The sequence below is a fragment of the Carcharodon carcharias genome, chromosome 7 (assembly GCF_017639515.1).
Source record: "Carcharodon carcharias isolate sCarCar2 chromosome 7, sCarCar2.pri, whole genome shotgun sequence".
Lineage (NCBI taxonomy): Eukaryota > Metazoa > Chordata > Chondrichthyes > Lamniformes > Lamnidae > Carcharodon > Carcharodon carcharias.
The window spans coordinates 145,609,774-145,630,840 of NC_054473.1; the positions used below are offsets into that span (position 1 = coordinate 145,609,774).

At 40.0% G+C, this 21,067-nt stretch overlaps 1 protein-coding gene across 3 annotated transcripts in view; it reads left to right on the plus strand.

The window, feature by feature from the left end:
* Positions 1 to 20,476, plus strand: part of siah1 (siah E3 ubiquitin protein ligase 1) — a 28,594-nt gene extending 8,118 nt beyond the window's left edge. For all 3 annotated transcript variants that reach the window (XM_041190766.1, XM_041190768.1, XM_041190767.1), the window contains exon 2: positions 16,527 to 20,476. In XM_041190766.1, coding sequence (XP_041046700.1) covers positions 16,529 to 17,377 — 849 coding nt within the window. In that variant the 5' untranslated portion in view covers positions 16,527 to 16,528 and the 3' untranslated portion in view covers positions 17,378 to 20,476. The remainder of the gene's footprint in view (positions 1 to 16,526) is intronic.
* The last annotated feature ends 591 nt before the right edge of the window (positions 20,477 to 21,067 follow it).

A 21,067-nucleotide genomic window follows, 5' to 3' on the forward strand; every position in this document is an offset into this window, starting at 1 on the left:
GAACTTTCCAGCCAATGAAACACTTCTGGAATGTTTTAATGGAGGAAACATGGTAGCCAATTTGTGCATAGCAAATTCCTACATCTGTAATATGATAATGACCAGGTAATCCTTTTTTATATAAAAAAAAAATCAAAATAGAAATATCAAACTTGTTTAGGACCTTGGTAATTGTGAAAAGGAAGTGGAACTCCAAAATTTGAAGTCCTGGGAAAAAAGAGCTGGTAGGGGTGATCATGCAGCATCTTTTGGCTTTTTAACCAAAGATGCAATTGAAAAGGAGACCAGCTAGGCTGTTTGTAGCTTAAAGAAATTGGAATGATTGTTCATATAAATTATAAAGGAAAGATTGTGATTATAGTTGAGAAAATGTTTATCTTGCAAGTTGCAATTTGTGTTCTGTCTAAGTGAGGTTTGTTTCAGATAGAGGTAGGATCATCTTAGATGAACTAGAATATTAAAGTGGAGGGAAATGAATAAGAGAACTGGTACTGATGCAGTACTTTTTGACAGAGTCTTGGGGTGCTTTGTCATTGGACAGAAATTCATGCCCTGCCAAAGAAAGATGTTGGGACAGGTGACGGAAGTTTGAGTCTGTTCAGTTTTAAGGAGCCTCTTGGAGGAGGAGAGGTAGTTCCAGAGCTTGGGGTTTACAGGGCTGAGGGCACAACCAGAATTAATTGTATGGATGAAGCACAAGGAACCAAAGTTGAAGACTTGCTGGCGGAGATTAAAATAGGATGGGTTGAGGCCATGGAGGGATTTGAATGAGGATAAGTATTTAAAATTTAAGCATTAATGTACTGTGACTCCATGTAAGTCAGTGATGAGTGAGCATGAGTTGGGTATAGGTCAGGGCAAGATTGTTTTTGAATGAGCCTGGGTTGATGGAGGTCAACCAGGAGAACATTGAAAGTTATCTCCAGACTCAATGGTAATGGTCTTACCAGCTAAAAAAATCTTGGCATGAGCTCGGTGGAAGTTGGCAGTCTTTTGGGGTTAGAAGCTCAGTTCTGGGTTAATTGGCATTCTGGTTGAGAATAGTCTAATTTCAACCAGGCATGGTGGCCAAGGAAGGGGATGGAAACCATTCAAGGGCATTCCCTTCTGTGGCAGGAGGTGAAGAGGTGACTTTTTCCAGCATTTGTAAGTGGAGGAAATTATAAACTCCTTCTCTTCAACTGAACAAAGTGTCTGGAAATAGGCAGTGGAGGCATTGAGAGCTGGATGTCACACCATATATAGAATGTAGTAACAGGAGTAGGTCATTAAACTGCTTGTATGCTCTACCATTAGAATAGATCTATCTGATCTGTTTCAACTTTTACCTCCTGTAGTTCCACATTCCTTGATACCCATTACCACCAAAGATTTGGTGCTGTCAGTATTGTCTTGCAATTGTTCCAGCACCCAGAGTCTTTGGAATGATTCTGTATTTATACTACATTTATGCGGGGGAAGAATTACTGCTTGGTTTCCCTCTTAATTGGCCAATCTCTAGTTTTATCCCCAACAGAGGAACTAGTTTATCCACCTTCATTGAATCCATTTGACTTTTTAAATATCTGCATCAGATCACCTCTCTATCTTCTACTCCAGAGAATACAAGTCAAGTTTATGCAATCTGCCCTTGTAATTTAAAACTTCCAAGACCTACTTTCATTGTGCACTGCACTCACTCCCCAAGGCCTGTATATCCTGTGTCTTGGCTCCTAAAGTTAAATGTTACATTTATGTACTATAGGCCAGGAACCTGCCATGTCTTTGGGTGGTTTTGTTGGAGGGCAACATGTAGGTGCGAAAAAGGAGGTTGGGGATAAATCCTTGGGGGCTGATCTTGAGAAGTAATGGTAGGGAGCAAGAAGTGAAGACATTGCAGCTATGGTTGACACCAGGACAGTTCTACTTGTGGACAATGGGGAAACTGTTGGAGCAGGATGGTTGTAACTCTTTCAAGTACAAACACATTTCCATCTGTTTCAGATGAAGTTACATTGTTTCATAGTTTTGCCATTGTGAGATTTGAACTCTTGATCTTGGGGTTACAAACCCAGTACCATAACCATTTGGCTATTTAGGCCAAGCAGGATGGTTGTAGTGCTACATGATGAGGTAGAAAAGGACAAGGTGTGCCAAATTCAAAGGATGTCACTTGTGTTTTGATTGGGGCTATTTCAGTGTTGTGTCAAGGGTGGGAAAGGTTTTTGAGGTGATGTGCTCATGGATGTCAGAAGAAAGGGGTGTTGAAGATGGGATGGTATTTTGCATATGAGTCCATGCTGCCCTTTTTAATGAAGGCCATTAAAATTTGGTGCTGTTAGTTGATAGCAGCAGATTTAATTCAGACAGCTGGCCTCCATTAATAGCTCTACAGAAGGAGTATTTAATTGGGGTTCCATGCCTAAATACAACCAGTGATTTCACCTGGAAATTTATTTTATTTACTGTAGGTCATGGTGTATAAGACGACCCCATTTTTTTAACCCCTAAGAATGTTTTTTAACATGGCCTATAAGTTGACCTGCAACCTCCCAATCTTTCAGTTATGATTTGCTATGCTCTCATTAGTAGTCGGCCTTAATTTTTCACCTCAAATGGATGTTTTACCAGTATCTTACAACTGGGTGTAAAGGATCAAGCAGGCAATATGGCCTGTTGTGATATGCCCACACAGAACAGACCCAGTGTGGTGAATGATCAAGATGGTGACCACCCATGCCAGCAGTTCACTTCTTTATACCCTGCATGTTGGAGGGACTGCTTGAGGCTTTAGAGGTCAACTTGTATGCTGATATCTTGAGTGTTGACTGGGCATCATTATTGTGCCTTCGGAAGCAGACTTTTGACAGTTCTTGTAACAGCTGTTATAAGGTAACAAGAGTGTATCCAGCTGTGATCAAGTAGAACACTTTGATCAGGATGACTTTATGAAAATTTGTCAAAGCCACCAAGGATAAAATCTACATGTGGATGTTCCAGCTTTTCAGTTATCAGAAGCATGGACCACTTGTTCTTGGCAGTCTCCCCCCCCCCCCCCCACTTCACTCCATAGTGCAGCACCCTGCTGGCACCTCTGTATGTGTTTCACATACTCAGCTAAGGAATAAGCAATTTGGAGAGCAGAGGCACAAACCAGCTGTAGGAAGCAATAAGTTGTGGTGATGAGCAGATTTGTATTCCCATCTGCCAGTGGACAATGGACTTCAAATGTCTAAGCAGGATGTCAACCAAAGCGTGTGTGTTTTTTTTGTGCCTTTTTAAACAATATTGTTCGCCAAAGGAACCTGCAGTTCTCATTTACTAATGGATGTTTCCTGCAGCATTCCTCTGGTTCAAACCTCCTTTAGCTTGTTTTGAAAGTTTGTTTTATTTTAATGCAACGTATTGAGATTTAAGAAATTTTGTGGCAGGCTTGACAATCTGCAGAGTGCAGCCTGTGATTCGGACAACTCAAAAGTTAGCACATCCATGCTGGTAGATTGCCTTTGGGCTGCAACTGAGAGTAGTACTTCAAAACTACCAATCGAGGGTTTATTTATTTTGTGCAATCTTAGTGGCCAACCGACCTTTTAGAACTGTGTGGTTGAGTATTGCCAAATTTACTTTTCCAGGGCAAGAATATTGTGACTACCAAACAAGGAATCTAGATTCAAAGATAAATAACGTCATGCTTGAAATCTGAAGTAAAACCAAAAATGCTGGAAATACTCCACAGTTTAGGCAGCATCTGTGGAAAGAGAAACAGTTATAACGTTTCAAGTCAATGACATTTCATCAGAACCACCAGGAGTCTAAATTGTTGCACTTGTGTAAGTGTTTCTATCCAGGAATGCAAATGAGATTAGCTGTTTTAATACCTATCCTTCAGATATGAAGAATTACTGCTTTGGTCATTTTTTTCCTATCACTTTTGCCTGGGGTGTTAGCATTTAAAGAAAAGGTTTTTGATTGGATTAATTGGCACAAAGCATTTGTGGAGGTGAGGTGGAGAATTGATCCAAACTTTCTTTCTATGACCTGAATGGTGGTACTGTTTTGAAAAAGTGGTTGTCCAGCCTCTGACACTTCCTATTGGAGAGTGCTCAGCCACATGACAAGATTTGGCAAAGAGTTCCCAATGAAGCAATTTTCAAAACCAAAATTTCAATTTGAGAGTTGAGGGTTAGATTTGAGGTCCTCACAGACAAGTCACTGGGATCCTGATTGAAGCAGGATTTCAAATGCCTTTCCTGTAGTATGAAATTGGTAACTTGCTGATTGCCTTGAGATGCTTTTGTATTTGTGTATAACTTTATCCAGTATTGACATTTGGACGAGGGAGCAGGCCCCTGTAGGCGCTGAGCTCTGCTTTTATGCAAAGCCTTCAAAGAATAAATGCAAAACTGATTTTGATGTTCACTGAAACTGGTTCACGGTCTAATGACAATCTGTAGCTGTAGTATGAATATCCAGTCCAGTGGTAGATGCTAATCTTGTGGTTTTACCCATCCAGTTGTGTATTTAATCAATACTTTAAATCACCCTTGTACAGTGTTCAAAATACATGGAATTAGTGAATTCACCCCAGAAACTCTAAAGATCACTGCTTGCATTGTGATTGGAGGAGCAGTGAAGCATGGGAGACAGAATCTGAGGAACTGCTCCTCCAAACACATTCTTGATCCCATGTTACTACTTGAGCTCCTCCAATCACAAGATCCCCTCCCTCCTTTTTTAAATCTTGTCCTTTTATCTTGCTGGGTTGTCTGGGTTTCTTATGCAGCAGCATAGCCTGGATGTTGCTGTAAGTGGCAGGGAATGATGTGGGCCAACTTCTTGTCCCAGGCCACATTGCCAGCCTGCTCCAGGATCTCAACAGTGGTCAGGTAGGTTTGGGCTCCAGCCTTGACACAACATAGTGACCCTTGCACACTGCACAGTAGCCACTGGATGTGGCTGACAGGGAACCGGAGACTGGAGTTGTTCTTGGCCTGAGCAGTTCCAATTGCCAGGGCCACTGCCTGTCAAGGAAGAGCGTCATGGACTCTGCACTCTGTCTTGTGCTTCCCCTGTTGGCGGAGACTCGCTAGGCCCTAGCTCTGGACCATAGTGAATCTGTCTACAATGGTGTCTGGGTCTGACTTTAACTGGGGTGCGTTTGCATCTTGGGAGTGGCTGGCACTGGTCGGCAGAAGCCCAGACTGTGTCCCCCTCCCACCTGAATTGGAGGAGCAGGGAGGTGCAAGTGGAGAGAGATGGTTGAGCATTATCTTGAGGTTCTGTTTTAAATCCTGTTCAGTAACATGGTAGTCTGGACTGATATTTCAAACAAGGTGTCACAAACCAGAATTTGAGTTGCAAAGATGTCATTTATCCTGTGCAGTGAGGAAACACTCATCTATGTTGTCAGTGAAACTCAATTGGCTTGCAGTTGAAATTCTTGATTAAATTACAACATTGAACCTCATTCTTTATGCTAAATATTTTAGGAACATAAGAGTAGGTTATTCAGTCTCTCGAGCCTGCTCTGCCATTCAACTAGATCATGACTGATCATCTACCTCAATGCCATTTTCCTATGTTATCCCCATAGCCCTTAATGTCATTAGTATCTGGAAATCATCTATCGATTTTCAGTCTTGAGCATACTCAATGACCTGAGCTTCCACACCCTCTGAGTGAAGAAGTACGTCCTCATCTCAGTCTTAAATGACTTGATGATTTGCCCCTTATTCTGGGATTGTCTCCTGTTCTAGATAGCCCCCCTCTGCCCCCAGCCTGGGGAAACATAATTTCTAAGAATTTTGTAGTTTCAATGCGATCATCCCTCTCATTCTTAACTCTAGAGAATACAGGCCCAGTCTCCTTCATCTCTCCTCATGGGACAATCCTGCTATCCTAGGGATAGTCTGGTAACCTCTGCTGCACTCCCTCTATGGCAAGTATATCCTTCCTTGGGTAAGGGGACCAAAATTGTACACATACTCCAGGTGTGGTTTAACCAAAGTTCTACACCAGTTGAAGGCAAGGCACCTTTACTCCTACACTAAAATTCTCTTGACATAAAGGCCAATATACCAGTCACCTTCCTATTGGTTGCTGCACCTGAATGTTTGCTTTTAGTGACTTATAAGGACACCCAGGGTCCTTTTTGGATATCACTTCCCAATCTCTCTAAGAAATACTCTGCACTAGTTCCTCCTACCAAAGTGGATAATCTCTCGCCTGCGTTATATTCCATTTGCTGTGATCTTGCCTGTTTGAATCCTGTTGAAACTTCTTTGTATTTCTGTATATTTACACCCATGCATTCTCCACAGCCCTGTGATTTTGTTTTATTGTGTCAAATATTTGGAATTTGAGATGAATCTGATCTTGGTTTAGTTACTATTGTAAATGTTGGGAATTTGGAATCCAAATGTGAGAATAGTATCCTAAACTCCATGTGAAACTCACATAGTCCCCGAAATTTTAGCCCTCCAAGCTCGAGTCCTTGGAAAAATTTTGACCCCTGCCCTTGTAGCTGATGGGGCATTTGGGGCCAGGTGCTGGAGCATCTCTGCCCTGCTTGTAATGAAAATGTTGATGGAGCTGATCCATGATAAGCTTCTGCCTGCTGACTTCTAGATGTTGATGGTGGGGTCTTTGCACTGATACCATTGAACGTCAAGATGGATGTTTGGGCCTGGTCTTTTCTGTTGGAGATGGTTGTTATCTGGTATTTAAATGTTAATGGGACAGCACCTTCTAGTGGCCATTCACAAATTGACAATTAGTCTAATTTCATAATGTGCAGCACTGCTGCTTTCATATCACTTTGCTTAAAGACAACCAGGACGCAGCAGAGTAGGGATCCGATAATGCGTCTTCATATACTAGTGAGTAATTAGAACTATGAACGTGTTACTTGTTGTAGTTTTACTTGTTAACCTCTTGTTTCCAAAATGTCATCCTAGTTGCTTCAGAGTTTTGTTTGCTGTTATCTTGAAACTTCAAACTTGGTCTAAAATCTCAACTGAATATACAACTAAATCCGGTGTATGATTTTAAATTTCTGCTAAGTAACTAACTGTTGGCTAAAGTCCTACTCCAGGATGCAGCAAAAACTCTAGATTTAAACATTTCCAATAAATGTTCAAATTAAATATTTAAATTAGAAATCTGTATTGCCTATTTAAGGAATTTTTTTAAAAATCCGACCAATGTTCAGTCTTTAATTGACAACCATCAAAGCTGAGTAACTGGTAGTCATATCACTCTGCAACTGTTCTGTTTACCAGGTAATTGGCTTTAGAGTTCTTCGGAATGCCTGGCGGGCATGAGATGCTATCCCTCACCATTGAAATTATCATTCAATCCCATTTGAATTGGGTTCACAGCAATAATTACCTCCCTGTCCTTACTTTCTCACCTCCCCTGCCCCAGCTGAGGTCCATAGGCAGGATTTGAGATACAGCAGGACTGGACAAGTTGTTAATAGGGAATACTCCCATTTGTTGGTGAATATTGCTTCTGTTCTGGTTCAATAGGATCTGAATTTGTGGACAAGTTGGTAATAGGGATTACTCTCCCATTTGTTGGTGAATATTGCTTCTGTTCTGGTTCAGTAGGATCTGAATTTGTGGACAAGTTGGTAATAGGGATTACTCTCCCATTTGTTGGTGAATATTGCTTCTGTTCTGGTTCAATAGGATCTGAATTTGTGGACAAGTTGGTAATAGGGATTACTCTCCCATTTGTTGGTGAATATTGCTTCTGTTCTGGTTCAATAGGATCTGAATTTGTGGACAAGTTGGTAATAGGGATTACTCTCCCATTTGTTGGTGAATATTGCTTCTGTTCTGGTTCAATAGGATCTGAATTTGTGGACAAGTTGGTAATAGGGATTACTCTCCCATTTGTTGGTGAATATTGCTTCTGTTCTGGTTCAATAGGATCTGAATTTGTGGACAAGTTGGTAATAGGGATTACTCTCCCATTTGTTGGTGAATATTGCTTCTGTTCTGGTTCAATAGGATCTGAATTTGTGGACAAGTTGGTAATAGGGATTACTCTCCCATTTGTTGGTGAATATTGCTTCTGTTCTGGTTCAATAGGATCTGAATTTGTGGACAAGTTGGTAATAGGGATTACTCTCCCATTTGTTGGTGAATATTGCTTCTGTTCTGGTTCAATAGGATCTGAATTTGTGGACAAGTTGGTAATAGGGATTACTCTCCCATTTGTTGGTGAATATTGCTTCTGTTCTGGTTCAATAGGATCTGAATTTGTGGACAAGTTGGTAATAGGGATTACTCTCCCATTTGTTGGTGAATATTGCTTCTGTTCTGGTTCAATAGGATCTGAATTTGTGGACAAGTTGGTAATAGGGATTACTCTCCCATTTGTTGGTGAATATTGCTTCTGTTCTGGTTCAATAGGATCTGAATTTGTGGACAAGTTGGTAATAGGGATTACTCTCCCATTTGTTGGTGAATATTGCTTCTGTTCTGGTTCAATAGGATCTGAATTTGTGGACAAGTTGGTAATAGGGATTACTCTCCCATTTGTTGGTGAATATTGCTTCTGTTCTGGTTCAATAGGATCTGAATTTGTGGACAAGTTGGTAATAGGGATTACTCTCCCATTTGTTGGTGAATATTGCTTCTGTTCTGGTTCAATAGGATCTGAATTTGTGGACAAGTTGGTAATAGGGATTACTCTCCCATTTGTTGGTGAATATTGCTTCTGTTCTGGTTCAATAGGATCTGAATTTGTGGACAAGTTGGTAATAGGGATTACTCTCCCATTTGTTGGTGAATATTGCTTCTGTTCTGGTTCAATAGGATCTGAATTTGTGGACAAGTTGGTAATAGGGATTACTCTCCCATTTGTTGGTGAATATTGCTTCTGTTCTGGTTCAATAGGATCTGAATTTGTGGACAAGTTGGTAATAGGGATTACTCTCCCATTTGTTGGTGAATATTGCTTCTGTTCTGGTTCAATAGGATCTGAATTTGTGGACAAGTTGGTAATAGGGATTACTCTCCCATTTGTTGGTGAATATTGCTTCTGTTCTGGTTCAATAGGATCTGAATTTGTGGACAAGTTGGTAATAGGGATTACTCTCCCATTTGTTGGTGAATATTGCTTCTGTTCTGGTTCAATAGGATCTGAATTTGTGGACAAGTTGGTAATAGGGATTACTCTCCCATTTGTTGGTGAATATTGTTTCTGTTCTGGTTCAATAGGATCTGAATTTGTGGACAAGTTGGTAATAGGGATTACTCTCCCATTTGTTGGTGAATATTGCTTCTGTTCTGGTTCAATAGGATCTAAGAAATTCAAAGTGTGATCTCTAGACCATGCTATATGCAATGCAGGTCAAGTAGATAAATTGTTTGGAGGTTTGTGTGCTCTCTTTGCCTCTGCGTGTCCCTGATGAAGTCTCTGTATGAATTAATCTCCCTTTTGGGCAGTCACAGGCCAGGGACTCGCATGAGTCAGCAAGTATACTTGACCTCTTCAGATATGTTTTGAGGACATCCCTAAAGCGTTTCTGCTGTCCTCCTCGGAGTCTACAGTTCCAAATAGAGCAGTTGCTTTGGGAGTCTGGTTCAGCATACAAATTACATGTCCTGTCTAGTAGAGCTGATTTGCGTGATTAGTGCCTTGATGCTGGGCATATTGGCTTGGGAATGGAATCTGATGCTGGACCTCTGATTAGATGGGCTAATGTGTAGCCAGAGAATTGGTGCAGGAAGGAAGAAATCGGAAATAAGAACAAAATGCTAAGAAAAACTCTTGATCGTTTCCCTCTGACAGATGCTGCCAGACCAGTGTTTCAAGTCTGTATGACTTCAGAGTAGCCACAAGTTGGCATGCAGGTGCAGCAAGTAATTAGGAAGGCAAATGTTGATGTAAGGGAAATTAAGTATAATAGGGAAGTCTTGCTACAACTGTACAGGGCATTCCTGAGACCACACCTCTGCTGTTTTGGTCACCTTTTATTTAAGGAGGGACATGTCTACATTGGAGGCAGTTCCTGGAAGGCTCACTTGGCTCATTCTTGAGATTAAGAGGTTCTCTTATGCAGGGTTGAGCAGGTTGGGCTAACACTTATTGGTGTTTAAGATCATCTGATTCCTCTGAAACATAAGATTCAGGGGTAGATGCTGAGGGAATATCCCTCACCAGGGAGAATCTAGAACTGGGGCACAGCTTTAAAAATAAGGGTCTCATTTTAAGACACTTTCTTCTCCTGAGGGTCATTAGTGTTTAGAATTCCCTCCCCCAGCAAGCATTGGAGGCTGGGACATTGAATATATTTGAGGCTTGAGTTAGACATTTTTTATAGGGGAGTTGCGGGTTATTGGGGACCGGCAGGGAAGTGGAATTAAGGCCGTGATCTTGTTGAATGGTGGAGTGGGCTTGCGGCTGAATGCTATTTCTTATGCTCTTATGTTCATGACTAGTAAGTTAATGTTGACTTTTGTGTACTTAGGTGTACTTTTTGAAACCCTACTGAAGGCAGGAAAGCTTTTTTTGGGGGGTGGGGGGAGGGGGGGGGTTGGTTTGAAATATTGCAGCCTCATGATCTATAGCCAATTGCAAAGTTATTTTAATAGCTAATCCAGCTCTCAGATATTGCTGAGGTTTCAATTATATAGTGGCATTACATTGCATGTTAACTTTATCAGGCATCTAGTTTTTAAGCCTGTGAAATATATGCATTTTTAATTGCAGCCAAAGTTTATAACTTGCTCCTTGACTTTGTCAATGCCTATCAATTCTTGTATTTGTCTGTGAGCAACAATATTGAAAGTACATTGTTTCCACTGTTGATCTATTAAGGCTGAGCCAAAATAGGAACACAGCTACTTTAAAAAGTCATTAAACCATACTACAGTAGATCTGCTGAACTCTGCTATATGCCCTTACCAAGTCATGATACTAATTATTTTTGACCTTTTTTATATTTTGCAGGGGGTGGTGGTATCCACAGTGCAGTGTTAATAGTGAAGGACTAATTACATTCATGTTGAGGTAGAGGGCATGACTGACTCATTAAATGAGTTATAATATTGGTAAGAGAAAGTAGTGAGTTAGAATTGGATGAGATTAGAAATGAATAGAAGGTACTTAAAGGCTGACTGTGCCCAAAAATAGAAAGGTTACCTGACCCAATATAATACCTTCTAGGTTGCTTGGGGAAATAGTGGCAATTGCAGAAGCTCTGGTCACTATCTTTTAGTCCTCCTTTGATTTGGGCATGGTGCCAGAGGACTGCTGAATTAGGGGTACACTGCTAAGCAAAAAAGCAAATTGATAAATAAGATTTGGTTATTTTCCATCATGTGACTGGAAACAGCTCAGATTTGAGGAATTGACAAAATGCACCATGAGGGAAAGTATATGCAGTGTGCTATGTGGAATACACTGTCTCATGGTGGTCTAAGCAAAATCAAAAACTTTCAATGGTGAAATTCGATAACAATCGGAAGTGAGGAAAAAAAACGGTAGGGTTATAGGCAGAATGGGGAGAAAGAGAACAGCTCTTTCAAAGAGCAAACATGGGCATGGTGGGCCAAATGGCCTCCTGTGTAGCAATTCTACAGGGAGCATATTGATCCTCCTGTTCATGTAGTTGCAAGAAATGTTCCCCCAGCAAAAAGCAGATTTGGCAACATTTGCCTGGTGATCAGTTATTTTAAACTAGTACCATACTCTTGATTTTTAAGAGTATAATTTTAAACTTCAATAAAATATATTTTAAGGATGTTGCAGCTTGTGGTTATTTTCCCCTTTATCTTACAGTCTGTTAGGCATCATCTTTAAACTAGAACAAAAATAATGAATTACTTTAAAAACCCCTTTTTCTTAACTGAATTTTAATAAATGTTTACACTTTCCTGATATACTCGGCCAAATGGTCCAAGTATCTTTGCTCCACATGAATGTTTTCCCACCCCTCTTTGAACTTTGTATTTTCCCAACATGCTTGCCTAGCTTTCCCATAATCACGTCAGACCACTCGTTTCCAACTGTGCTCACTGCCTCAAAGGTTCTGACATGCTCAAACAGCAGTGTCTCTAAGTTAATATGTCACTGGTTCTTTACTAAACACCATAAGGACTGTAGAGTAGAATGTGCATCCTGTGAAATGTGGGGAGTCATGGATATGCCATGTGTCCTAGACAAACACATCCGCAGCCAATTACACTTCCTGCAGAAGCTTGAGCGTGCAGCAGCTGGAGCCATTGTGGTGCATGCACGAGGCAGAGACCTGTGTGTTAGCACGGCTAGGGAGGTGGCCTCACTGATTAGGAGCATACAGGCAGAGTGGGAATGGGTGACTGCCAGGCAGTCCAGCAGAACCAGGCAGTTAATGCAGGAGTCCCCTGAGTCAATATTGCTCACTGACTGGTTTTCCATTTTGGATACTAGTGAGGGTGATGGTTCCTCAGGAATGCAGCAAGAGCCAAGTTTGTGGCACCATGGGTGACTCAGCTGCACAAGCAAGGAGAAAGTGGAAGAGCAATAGTGATAGGGGATTTGTTAGGGGAACAGGCAGTTGCTTTTGCAGCTGAAAATGTGATTTCAGGATGGTATGTTGCCTCCCTGGTGCCAGGCTAAAAGATATCTGAGCAGCTGCAGAACATCCATTTGTGGGAAGGATGAACTGTCATGTCTTAGTCCACATTCCTACCAATGACATAGAAAGAGGCGTGAGGTCCTGAAAGCAGATTTTTGGGAGATGGGAAAGAAATTAAAGAACAGTAATCTCAGGATTACTCCAGTGCCACATGCTAGAGAGCATTAGAATAGGGGGATTGAGTGATTGAACATGTGGCTGGAAAAATGGTGTAGAAGGGAGGACATCAGATTTGAGACATTGGGACCCAGTTCTGGGGCAGGTGGGACTGTACAAGATGGACAGGTTATACCGTGGCAAGATAAGGACTAACATCCTCGCAGAGAGATTTGCGAATGTTGGGAGGGTTTAAACTAGATTTGCAAGGTAAGGGAACCGGAGGAAGAACTTAGATTGAAGGGAAGAAAAACTGTTAATGGGAAGTAGGAAATAGTAAGCAGAGGCATTAAAGACATATATATGAATGCACATAGCATTCGCAAAACTAAGGTAGATGATTTTGATGGGACAAATAGAAGTGGGTATGATTTAATTGTCATTTACGGAGATGTGGTTACAAGGTGACTGGAAGCTGAATATTCAAAATTTTTCTTTATTTAAGAAGGATAGGCAAAAAGGTTTGGTAGCGCTGTTAAGGGAAGAGATCAGTACATTAGTGAGGGGGTATCTTGGATTGAAGGATCAAGATGTAGAATCAGTTTGGGTAAAGCTAAGAAACAGCGTGGGGAACAAATGTTGGGAGTTGTTTATAGGTCACCAAACTGAAGTGGTAATGTCAGGCATAGTATAAATTTGGAAATTGGAGCTGCATGTAACATGGAAGATATATAATAATAGGTGACTTCACTTTACATAGACTGGATAAACCTAATTAGCACCAGTGCTGTGGAGAAATTTCTGGAGTGTGAGATGGATTTCTAGAGCAGTATGTTGAAGAACCAACTAGAGATCGGGCTATTTTGGATTTAGTATTATGTAATGACTGATTAACCTAGTGTAAAGGAGCATTTAGGAAATAGTGTTCATAATACATTATAGTTCTGAGAACTAGGATCGTAAATCTTAAAAGGAAACTGAAGGTATGAGGGCAAGTTGGTGGATTTGGGAAAAATACGCTTTAAAAAATTCTGGTAATGGTCTACAACAAATATACGTTCCTTTAAGACTCAAACCCAACAGGAACAGTGAATAAACTGGATATCATGACTAGATCAAAGGAAATAATAGCTTAAGGTTGCTAAATTGTGGTAAGCCTGAGGATTGGCAGCAATTTGGAATCTAGCAAAAGAGGACCAAGAAGCTCTTCAGGGAGAAGAGAATATGAATGGAAGCTAGTGAGAAACAAAAGCGGACTACATCAGCTGCTTTTAACATGTGAGAAATGGAAGATTTAGAATGGACAAATGTGGGTCTGTTACAGGTGGAGACAGAAGAATTTATCATGGAGAATGGGCAAGAGAAACTAAATTTACTTGTCTGCCTTCACAGAGGAAGATACAGAATCTTCCAGAAATACCAGGAAACCAAGATGCTTGTGAAAATGAGGAACTGAAAGCAATTAGTATTAGAGGTAGTACTCAAAAATCAAAGTGAAATACTGCAGATGCTGGAAATTTGAAATAAAAACAGGAAATGCTGGAAAAACTCCACAGGTCGGGCAGCATCTGTGAAGAGAGAGAGAGTGCGTTAACAAAGTCCACATGACTTTCGGAGCTAGTATGTAATTAATTGGGTTGAAGGTTGATAAATCCCCTGGACCTGATGAGCTATATCCCAGTGTTGAAGGAGGTTGCTGTAGACATAGTGGATGCTTCATGGTTATCCTTAAATTCTATAGATTCTGGAAGCCTTCCTGCAGACTGAAAGTAGCAAATGTAACCACTATTTAAGGGCAGGAGAGAAAACAGAACCACAGACCCCTTAGTTTGACATCCGTAGTCGAGAATTATTATAATGTGATAACTAGTCACTTGGAAAATAATGTTATGATTGGGCAGAGTCAACATGGATTAATGAAAGGGAAATCATGTTTGACAAACCTGCTAGGAGTTTTTTGAGGATGTTGCTTATAGCATAGATAAGAGAACCAGTGGAATGTGGTGTATTTTAGATTTTTGTAAGCCTTTTGATAAGGTCATACGAGATTAGTAAACAAAATTGGAGCATATGATTTTAGGGGTAATATGCTGGTATGGATTGAGAATTGGTTAACAGACAGCAAACAGAATAGGAATAAACGGGACATTCTCGGGATGGCAGGCTGTTACTAGTGGAGTATGCAAGAATCGGTGCTGGGGCCACAGCTGTTCACAATAGATGTGGGGACTATACATATTTCCAAATTTGCTGATGACATAAACTAGTTGGGAATGTAAGCTGAAGCCTCCTTGCTGCATCCTCAAGGGCCTTGAACATGCTAAGTAAACAGGCTAGAACATGGCAGATAGAATATAATGTGAATGTGAAGTTATCCACTTGGTACAAAATAAAGGCAGAGTATTTCTTAAATGGTGAGTAGTGTTGATGTCCAAAGGGACCTGGGTGTCCTTGTTCATGAGTCACTGTTGCAGCTGCAGCAATTAGGAAGGCAAATGGTATGTTTTCCTTCATCACAAGGGTACAAGAATGAAAATGTATTGCTGCAATTGTATAGAAACTTGGTGAGACAGCACCTGGGGTATTGAGTACAGTTGGTCCCCTTACTTAGAGTGCAACACAGGTTCACCAGACCAATCCCTGGGATGGCAGGCTTGTCTTGAGGAGAGATTAAGGAAACTAGGCCTGTATTCTCAGTTTTGATGAATGAGAGATGTGATGATCATTTTGAAATTTTCAAAATTCTGTGTATGAGACAGGGGAGATAGGCCATTAAGACTAAGATGAGAAATTTCTGCTCAGTTTGACAAATCTTTGGAATTCTGTTGAAGCTCAAATCATTGAAAATGTTCAAGACAAAAATTGATAGATTTCTAGATGCTAGTGACATAAAGGGACATGGGAATGGTGTGGGGAAGTGGTGTTTGAGAGATGATGAGCCGTGATCTAATTTGATGGCAGAACTTGCTCAATGGGTTGAATGACCTCCTTTTGTAGTGATTAAGACCTACCACATCCATAACTAAATGAGAATTTGCTTACTAGTATCACCCACATCCTGAGAAATCTATCTCTGCCAAATGGTGCTAAGGACTAAAAGGCAGAGCATTAGAAAGCTAAACTGTAATGCTTTCGGAGGTGAGCACTCCATTATTTTAGAGCTTTTAATTACACTGTATATTTTGTCTGCATCATAACTTTAATTTCCAATTGAATTCTTAGCAAAAAAATAGCCTCCTTTAGCAGTCTGTCTTCCTTGTAAAGCAGTCTTGCAATATGGATGGAAAACACTAAATCAGGTCAGACAGCACTGAGAAACAGTTAACATTTCAGGCTGGTGACTGACTTGTCATTGACCTGAAACATTCCTACATATATTTGACATGCTGAGTATTTCTAGTATCTGCAGTATTTTTGTTTTTGCAGTAGGCACCTTTTTCTGAATTTAGCTTGCCTTGCTGCATCTCGTGCCTGCATCCTTGCAGATCTTGTTTTATCAGTCATGTGTAGGGACTTGACTAATTGAGGGCAAAGCCAATCTATTAAAGCCATGTATTCATGACACTGGATTTAATGGCTGTTTCAAAGCATAGTCCTACTTTAAGTGCAATAGGGAAAAAGATGAGTGCACACCTTAAGGGTAGCGTAAGGAAAAGTCCTGTTTTCTGGGAGTCAGCTCAGTAATGTTGATAAATGCCTGGGTAAAGGATGGTATGGAAACAAAAAAGGTAAGGATTCATACTTAATTATTTACGACATTCTTTTGTGGACAAGTAAATGCTGCCGTTCTAACTTTTTTTCCTTTGTCCTTTTTCAGAAATGAGTCGTCAGACTGCCACAACACTCCCCACAGGTACATCAAAGTGCACTCCTGCCCAGAGAGTCCCAGCATTGGCAGGAACTACAGCCTCCAATAGTGATTTAGCAAGCCTTTTTGAGTGTCCAGTGTGCTTTGACTATGTGCTGCCACCAATTCTTCAGTGCCAGAGTGGCCATCTTGTCTGCAGCAACTGCCGTCCTAAACTTACATGCTGTCCCACTTGCCGGGGCCCATTGGGTTCCATTCGCAACTTGGCTATGGAGAAAGTGGCCAACTCTGTACTGTTCCCTTGTAAATATGCCTCTTCAGGTTGTGAGATAACATTGCCACATACAGAGAAAGCAGACCATGAGGAACTCTGTGAGTTCAGGCCATACTCATGTCCTTGCCCTGGTGCCTCTTGTAAATGGCAGGGTTCTCTGGATGCTGTAATGCCACACCTGATGCACCAACACAAGTCCATCACAACCTTGCAGGGTGAGGACATAGTTTTCCTGGCCACAGACATTAACCTTCCAGGTGCAGTTGATTGGGTTATGATGCAGTCATGTTTTGGCTTCCATTTCATGTTAGTCTTGGAAAAACAGGAAAAGTATGATGGCCACCAACAATTTTTTGCCATAGTACAACTAATTGGAACACGCAAACAAGCTGAAAACTTTGCCTATAGACTTGAACTCAATGGCCACAGACGACGGCTGACTTGGGAAGCAACTCCTCGATCAATTCATGAGGGTATTGCCACAGCAATTATGAATAGTGACTGTCTGGTATTTGACACTAGCATTGCACAGCTTTTTGCAGAAAATGGAAACCTGGGAATCAATGTAACAATCTCAATGTGTTGAAACTGACATTTCACAAATTCTTGTCAGGGGCCAGTATTGGGTCATTAAATGCTGTACAAGAGCTCTGAATATTGGAAGCATTGTACAACATTTGCTGCCAGGCATTTTATCAAATGGCTTCTTGGATTGTTCAGTCTGGGTCATGATGGGAAGATGCAAAGCTGGCTCATAGTAAAAGTTAACACTAATTATAAATGCAGTAAACCACTGAACAGAAACCCTCTTTCTAGAAGGTAGTGCTATGAATCTAAAGAAAATGGGAATAAAACAGAAATGCAAGTGCTACAATCTTGTAGTTCAATTTGATTGTACTGTCAGCTAAAAGTTAAACATTTGTGTTTTGATTGTCTTTACTGACAAGCCATGTTAGGCAGTTTTAAGTTGCTGCTTTTCTCATTTGTCACTACATAGAACTGCTGCTGTTTTGTGTAAATTTTTGTGTATGGCTATTTTTTTGAGTTTGCTAGTTTTGTGTCAAATTCCCTCTTTTTTTGTACAACCAACCCCTCACTCAAAACCAGTTAGTTCATTTCATATCCTACTCAGTTTACAAGTTTCTATCCAATGTTTTAAGGTTTCTAGATGTCTCTCATACTAAACTCCAAGTTGATAAAACAATTTTAGCGAGGAGTAATTTCTAAATCCTGAATGCTTGAGTGGCAGTATCTAATATTACATGATGGATAACTGAACCAACATAATGCACTTTCATTAGTTGTTTAGCATAAAATCAAGATACATTTGAGTTTCACATTTCAATACATCTGCAGATTTTTAATTCCGTTTAACCAAATCTAGCTACACGCTAGGACGCTTGGCCTCTGTTTTTCCCCTTCCCATTACATGTCTTCCTACACCACCCCCAACATTGTTTCCTCAATGGCACTGCCTTGCTGCCTCGGGTCTTTGGGGGAATAACTTTAGTTGTAAAAGAAATGGAACAAAAGTTTAGATGTCCCATTGCTGTGGAGAAGGTAGGCTGGAGCTACTGCATGAATAGTGTAAACTTCAGATCATTTTTAAAATTTTTTTTTAAAAAGACCTCTCACTTAGACACCCTGCTTTAAAATATTTGGTTGGTAGTTGGATGTGATTAGCTAGCTGATTTTTTAGAATTGCTAAGCTAGTCTATTCTACCTACCTTGTTAAAGTTTAGTATGTTGCTTAAATGCAATAAGTTGCACAGTTTTTTTTATTAATTTTGTACAGGATAAATCAATACTTCCATTTATTGGTCCTTGGATTTAATTTTGTGATCATGTTTTAATGACTTGCAGCTACTTACCTGAATGGTTTCGAAGATTTGTCATTTCACTGTACATGAAGGTTCAGTTGTGGTCATAGTTGTGTGCAGATTTTCAAGTGTCTGCAGACTAGATTTAAATTTTAACCAACTGTAAATCTTTCAAGTAACTTCCAGTAACTAGATCTAGCCAGCTGTACTTAATGTATGAGACCTATTCATAGGCTAATTTTTAAGTAGAAATTTTGAATTTCTCCATTTAAAAAAAAATGTTGTAGCCATAAGTTTAAATACTTTGTTTTGCAACTAAGTACAATTTTCTGCCTCTGTTCCCTGTGTCCTTCTTCTTTTCCCCAAACCCACGCACCCCCCCCCCCCGCCGTTGTATCTAGTGAATTAATTAACACTAAATGTCACCTCATTTTTGTGCTTTTAAAACTGATTAGTGGCAGTCCAGGAGCCAATATTGCCTAAACTCTAATGCCTAAAAATAAACGATGCAGACAATATCTTGCCTCTAACTAGCAGTTTTACAACACAGCTAATGTAATATAGGATGACCCAAGATGGAATTTCTATACATGTAAGTCCTTTTTGTGAAGCTAAGAGCTGATAATTTAGAGAGTCTAAACCAGTTGGGTACAATCCTACAAAATTAATGTATTAGAAGGCAGGGATTTAATATTTTAAAAATTTGTTGCATTTTAAGGAAAGCAACGTTGACTCTCCAGTTGCCATTATTTAGACAGTGTTACACTGACACGATGCATATTAACAGTATTTAATGTTTAAAAGTAAGCTCTAATAATAAAAGTTGAGCTCTGCAGTTGAGTAATTCACATTGTGTAGTGACTAATGTGCTAGGAGTAACTGGATTACTTTAAAATAGTATGCACATGGTTAAGTTTTGAGACTACAGAAGTATAGCTTTGATTTTTTTTTTTATCCTTGCCTCGCCCTGACCAAACTTAATCAACGTGTAAGATGTCCTCCTACAATACAGTGACAACAAAATGTCAGCTTGTGGAAATGCCTTTCTACACTTGTGTATGAGCAAACTGTTTAGGTATCTGAATTAGCATCTACTTGGATTAAATTGTTCTAATGAACTTCCATATGAACCTTGTTGAATCATTTTTGCAATAACCTAGTATGGATTTTGATCAGGAATCTTTCCAAAAATGCAGTGCCAGTATTATAAATACAGTTACCAGATGACTAAATGCTCAGTCATTTGAGTACTAGTAATGGAAGCTTATGACTAACTTTGCTTAACTATTGCAAATTTGTGTAATAAAACAACTTTTGTTCAATACACTTCACAGTTTGCTGCATAGTCCAAGCTTGGGAGCAATTCTACTTTAGTTACAAATTGCTACATTTTTTTTTCCATTTTCACTTATGAAAGGAACCTCCCCGTAAAGAATCCTTGCTAATCGAGTAGTGCTGTAGCACTGGTAACTGTCATACAAATCCTTTGTCTGTTCTGGGTGTTTTTTTTTTGTGTGGAGTATGTGGAGTTTAGCCACTTACTGTACCTCTTTTAGAGCTACTGGTCAACATACTCCTTCTTAAACTTGATTTGGAAGTAATATATGTTTTATCCAAGGCCATTTCCTTTCTCTCCCACTGTGCTACCACCCCCCCCACCCCCGGCAAAACCTTAATCCTTTAAGCTAGCTTTGTGGTAGACTCATTTTCCTGATACTTAAAACCATGCTGTTGTACAGTAAATGATGCTGTGTAAGGGTTACAGTTAAACCTTCCATAATACTGTTCTGCCTGAAACTTGATTTATTGTGTGTTTATGCTTTATTTGCATTTTAAACTCCAATAAAAGTTGATATCACCACCTGTTTTAATTAGTCTTCCTCCTTGTTTTGAAAACAAATTGGCACGATAACTGAGTTACAGCAGCAGACTCAATTCATAATATTGGTTCCCTGCATTTAGTATCTAAGAACTACAGATTAGGTTTCATTATAATTTTACTAATCCAATTAGGTGACTGAAGCAATACTGATAGCTGCCTCCTAAAACTGCACTTGTAAATTCCAGAACAGTCACTTCAGGTGTATAGCAGTTAATGGTTCCCTAGGTAAGCGCTTTGAATATTACCTGGAATGAGAATGGATTTGGAATCTGTTATACTAACATAGGACTCCCTGAAATTAGCTGTGTTTGACATGTGTATCTGGATTGATCCTTGGCTATTACGGTTAGCTTGTGTGCGCACAGGCACAATGTAAGCTGCATTATTAGATCACATTTCTCCGTCAATGCCCCTTTCTGACTGTCCAAACTGAGCTGAGGAAAGGTGAGGAGCAACTTGGACTTTATTTTACTTAGTATCTTATGGCCTCCCCATCCACCCATTCATCTTTAGAAAAGGTAACCCAGAGTGCAATTTCAAATTTTAACCATTACTGTAGATGAAAATCTTAATA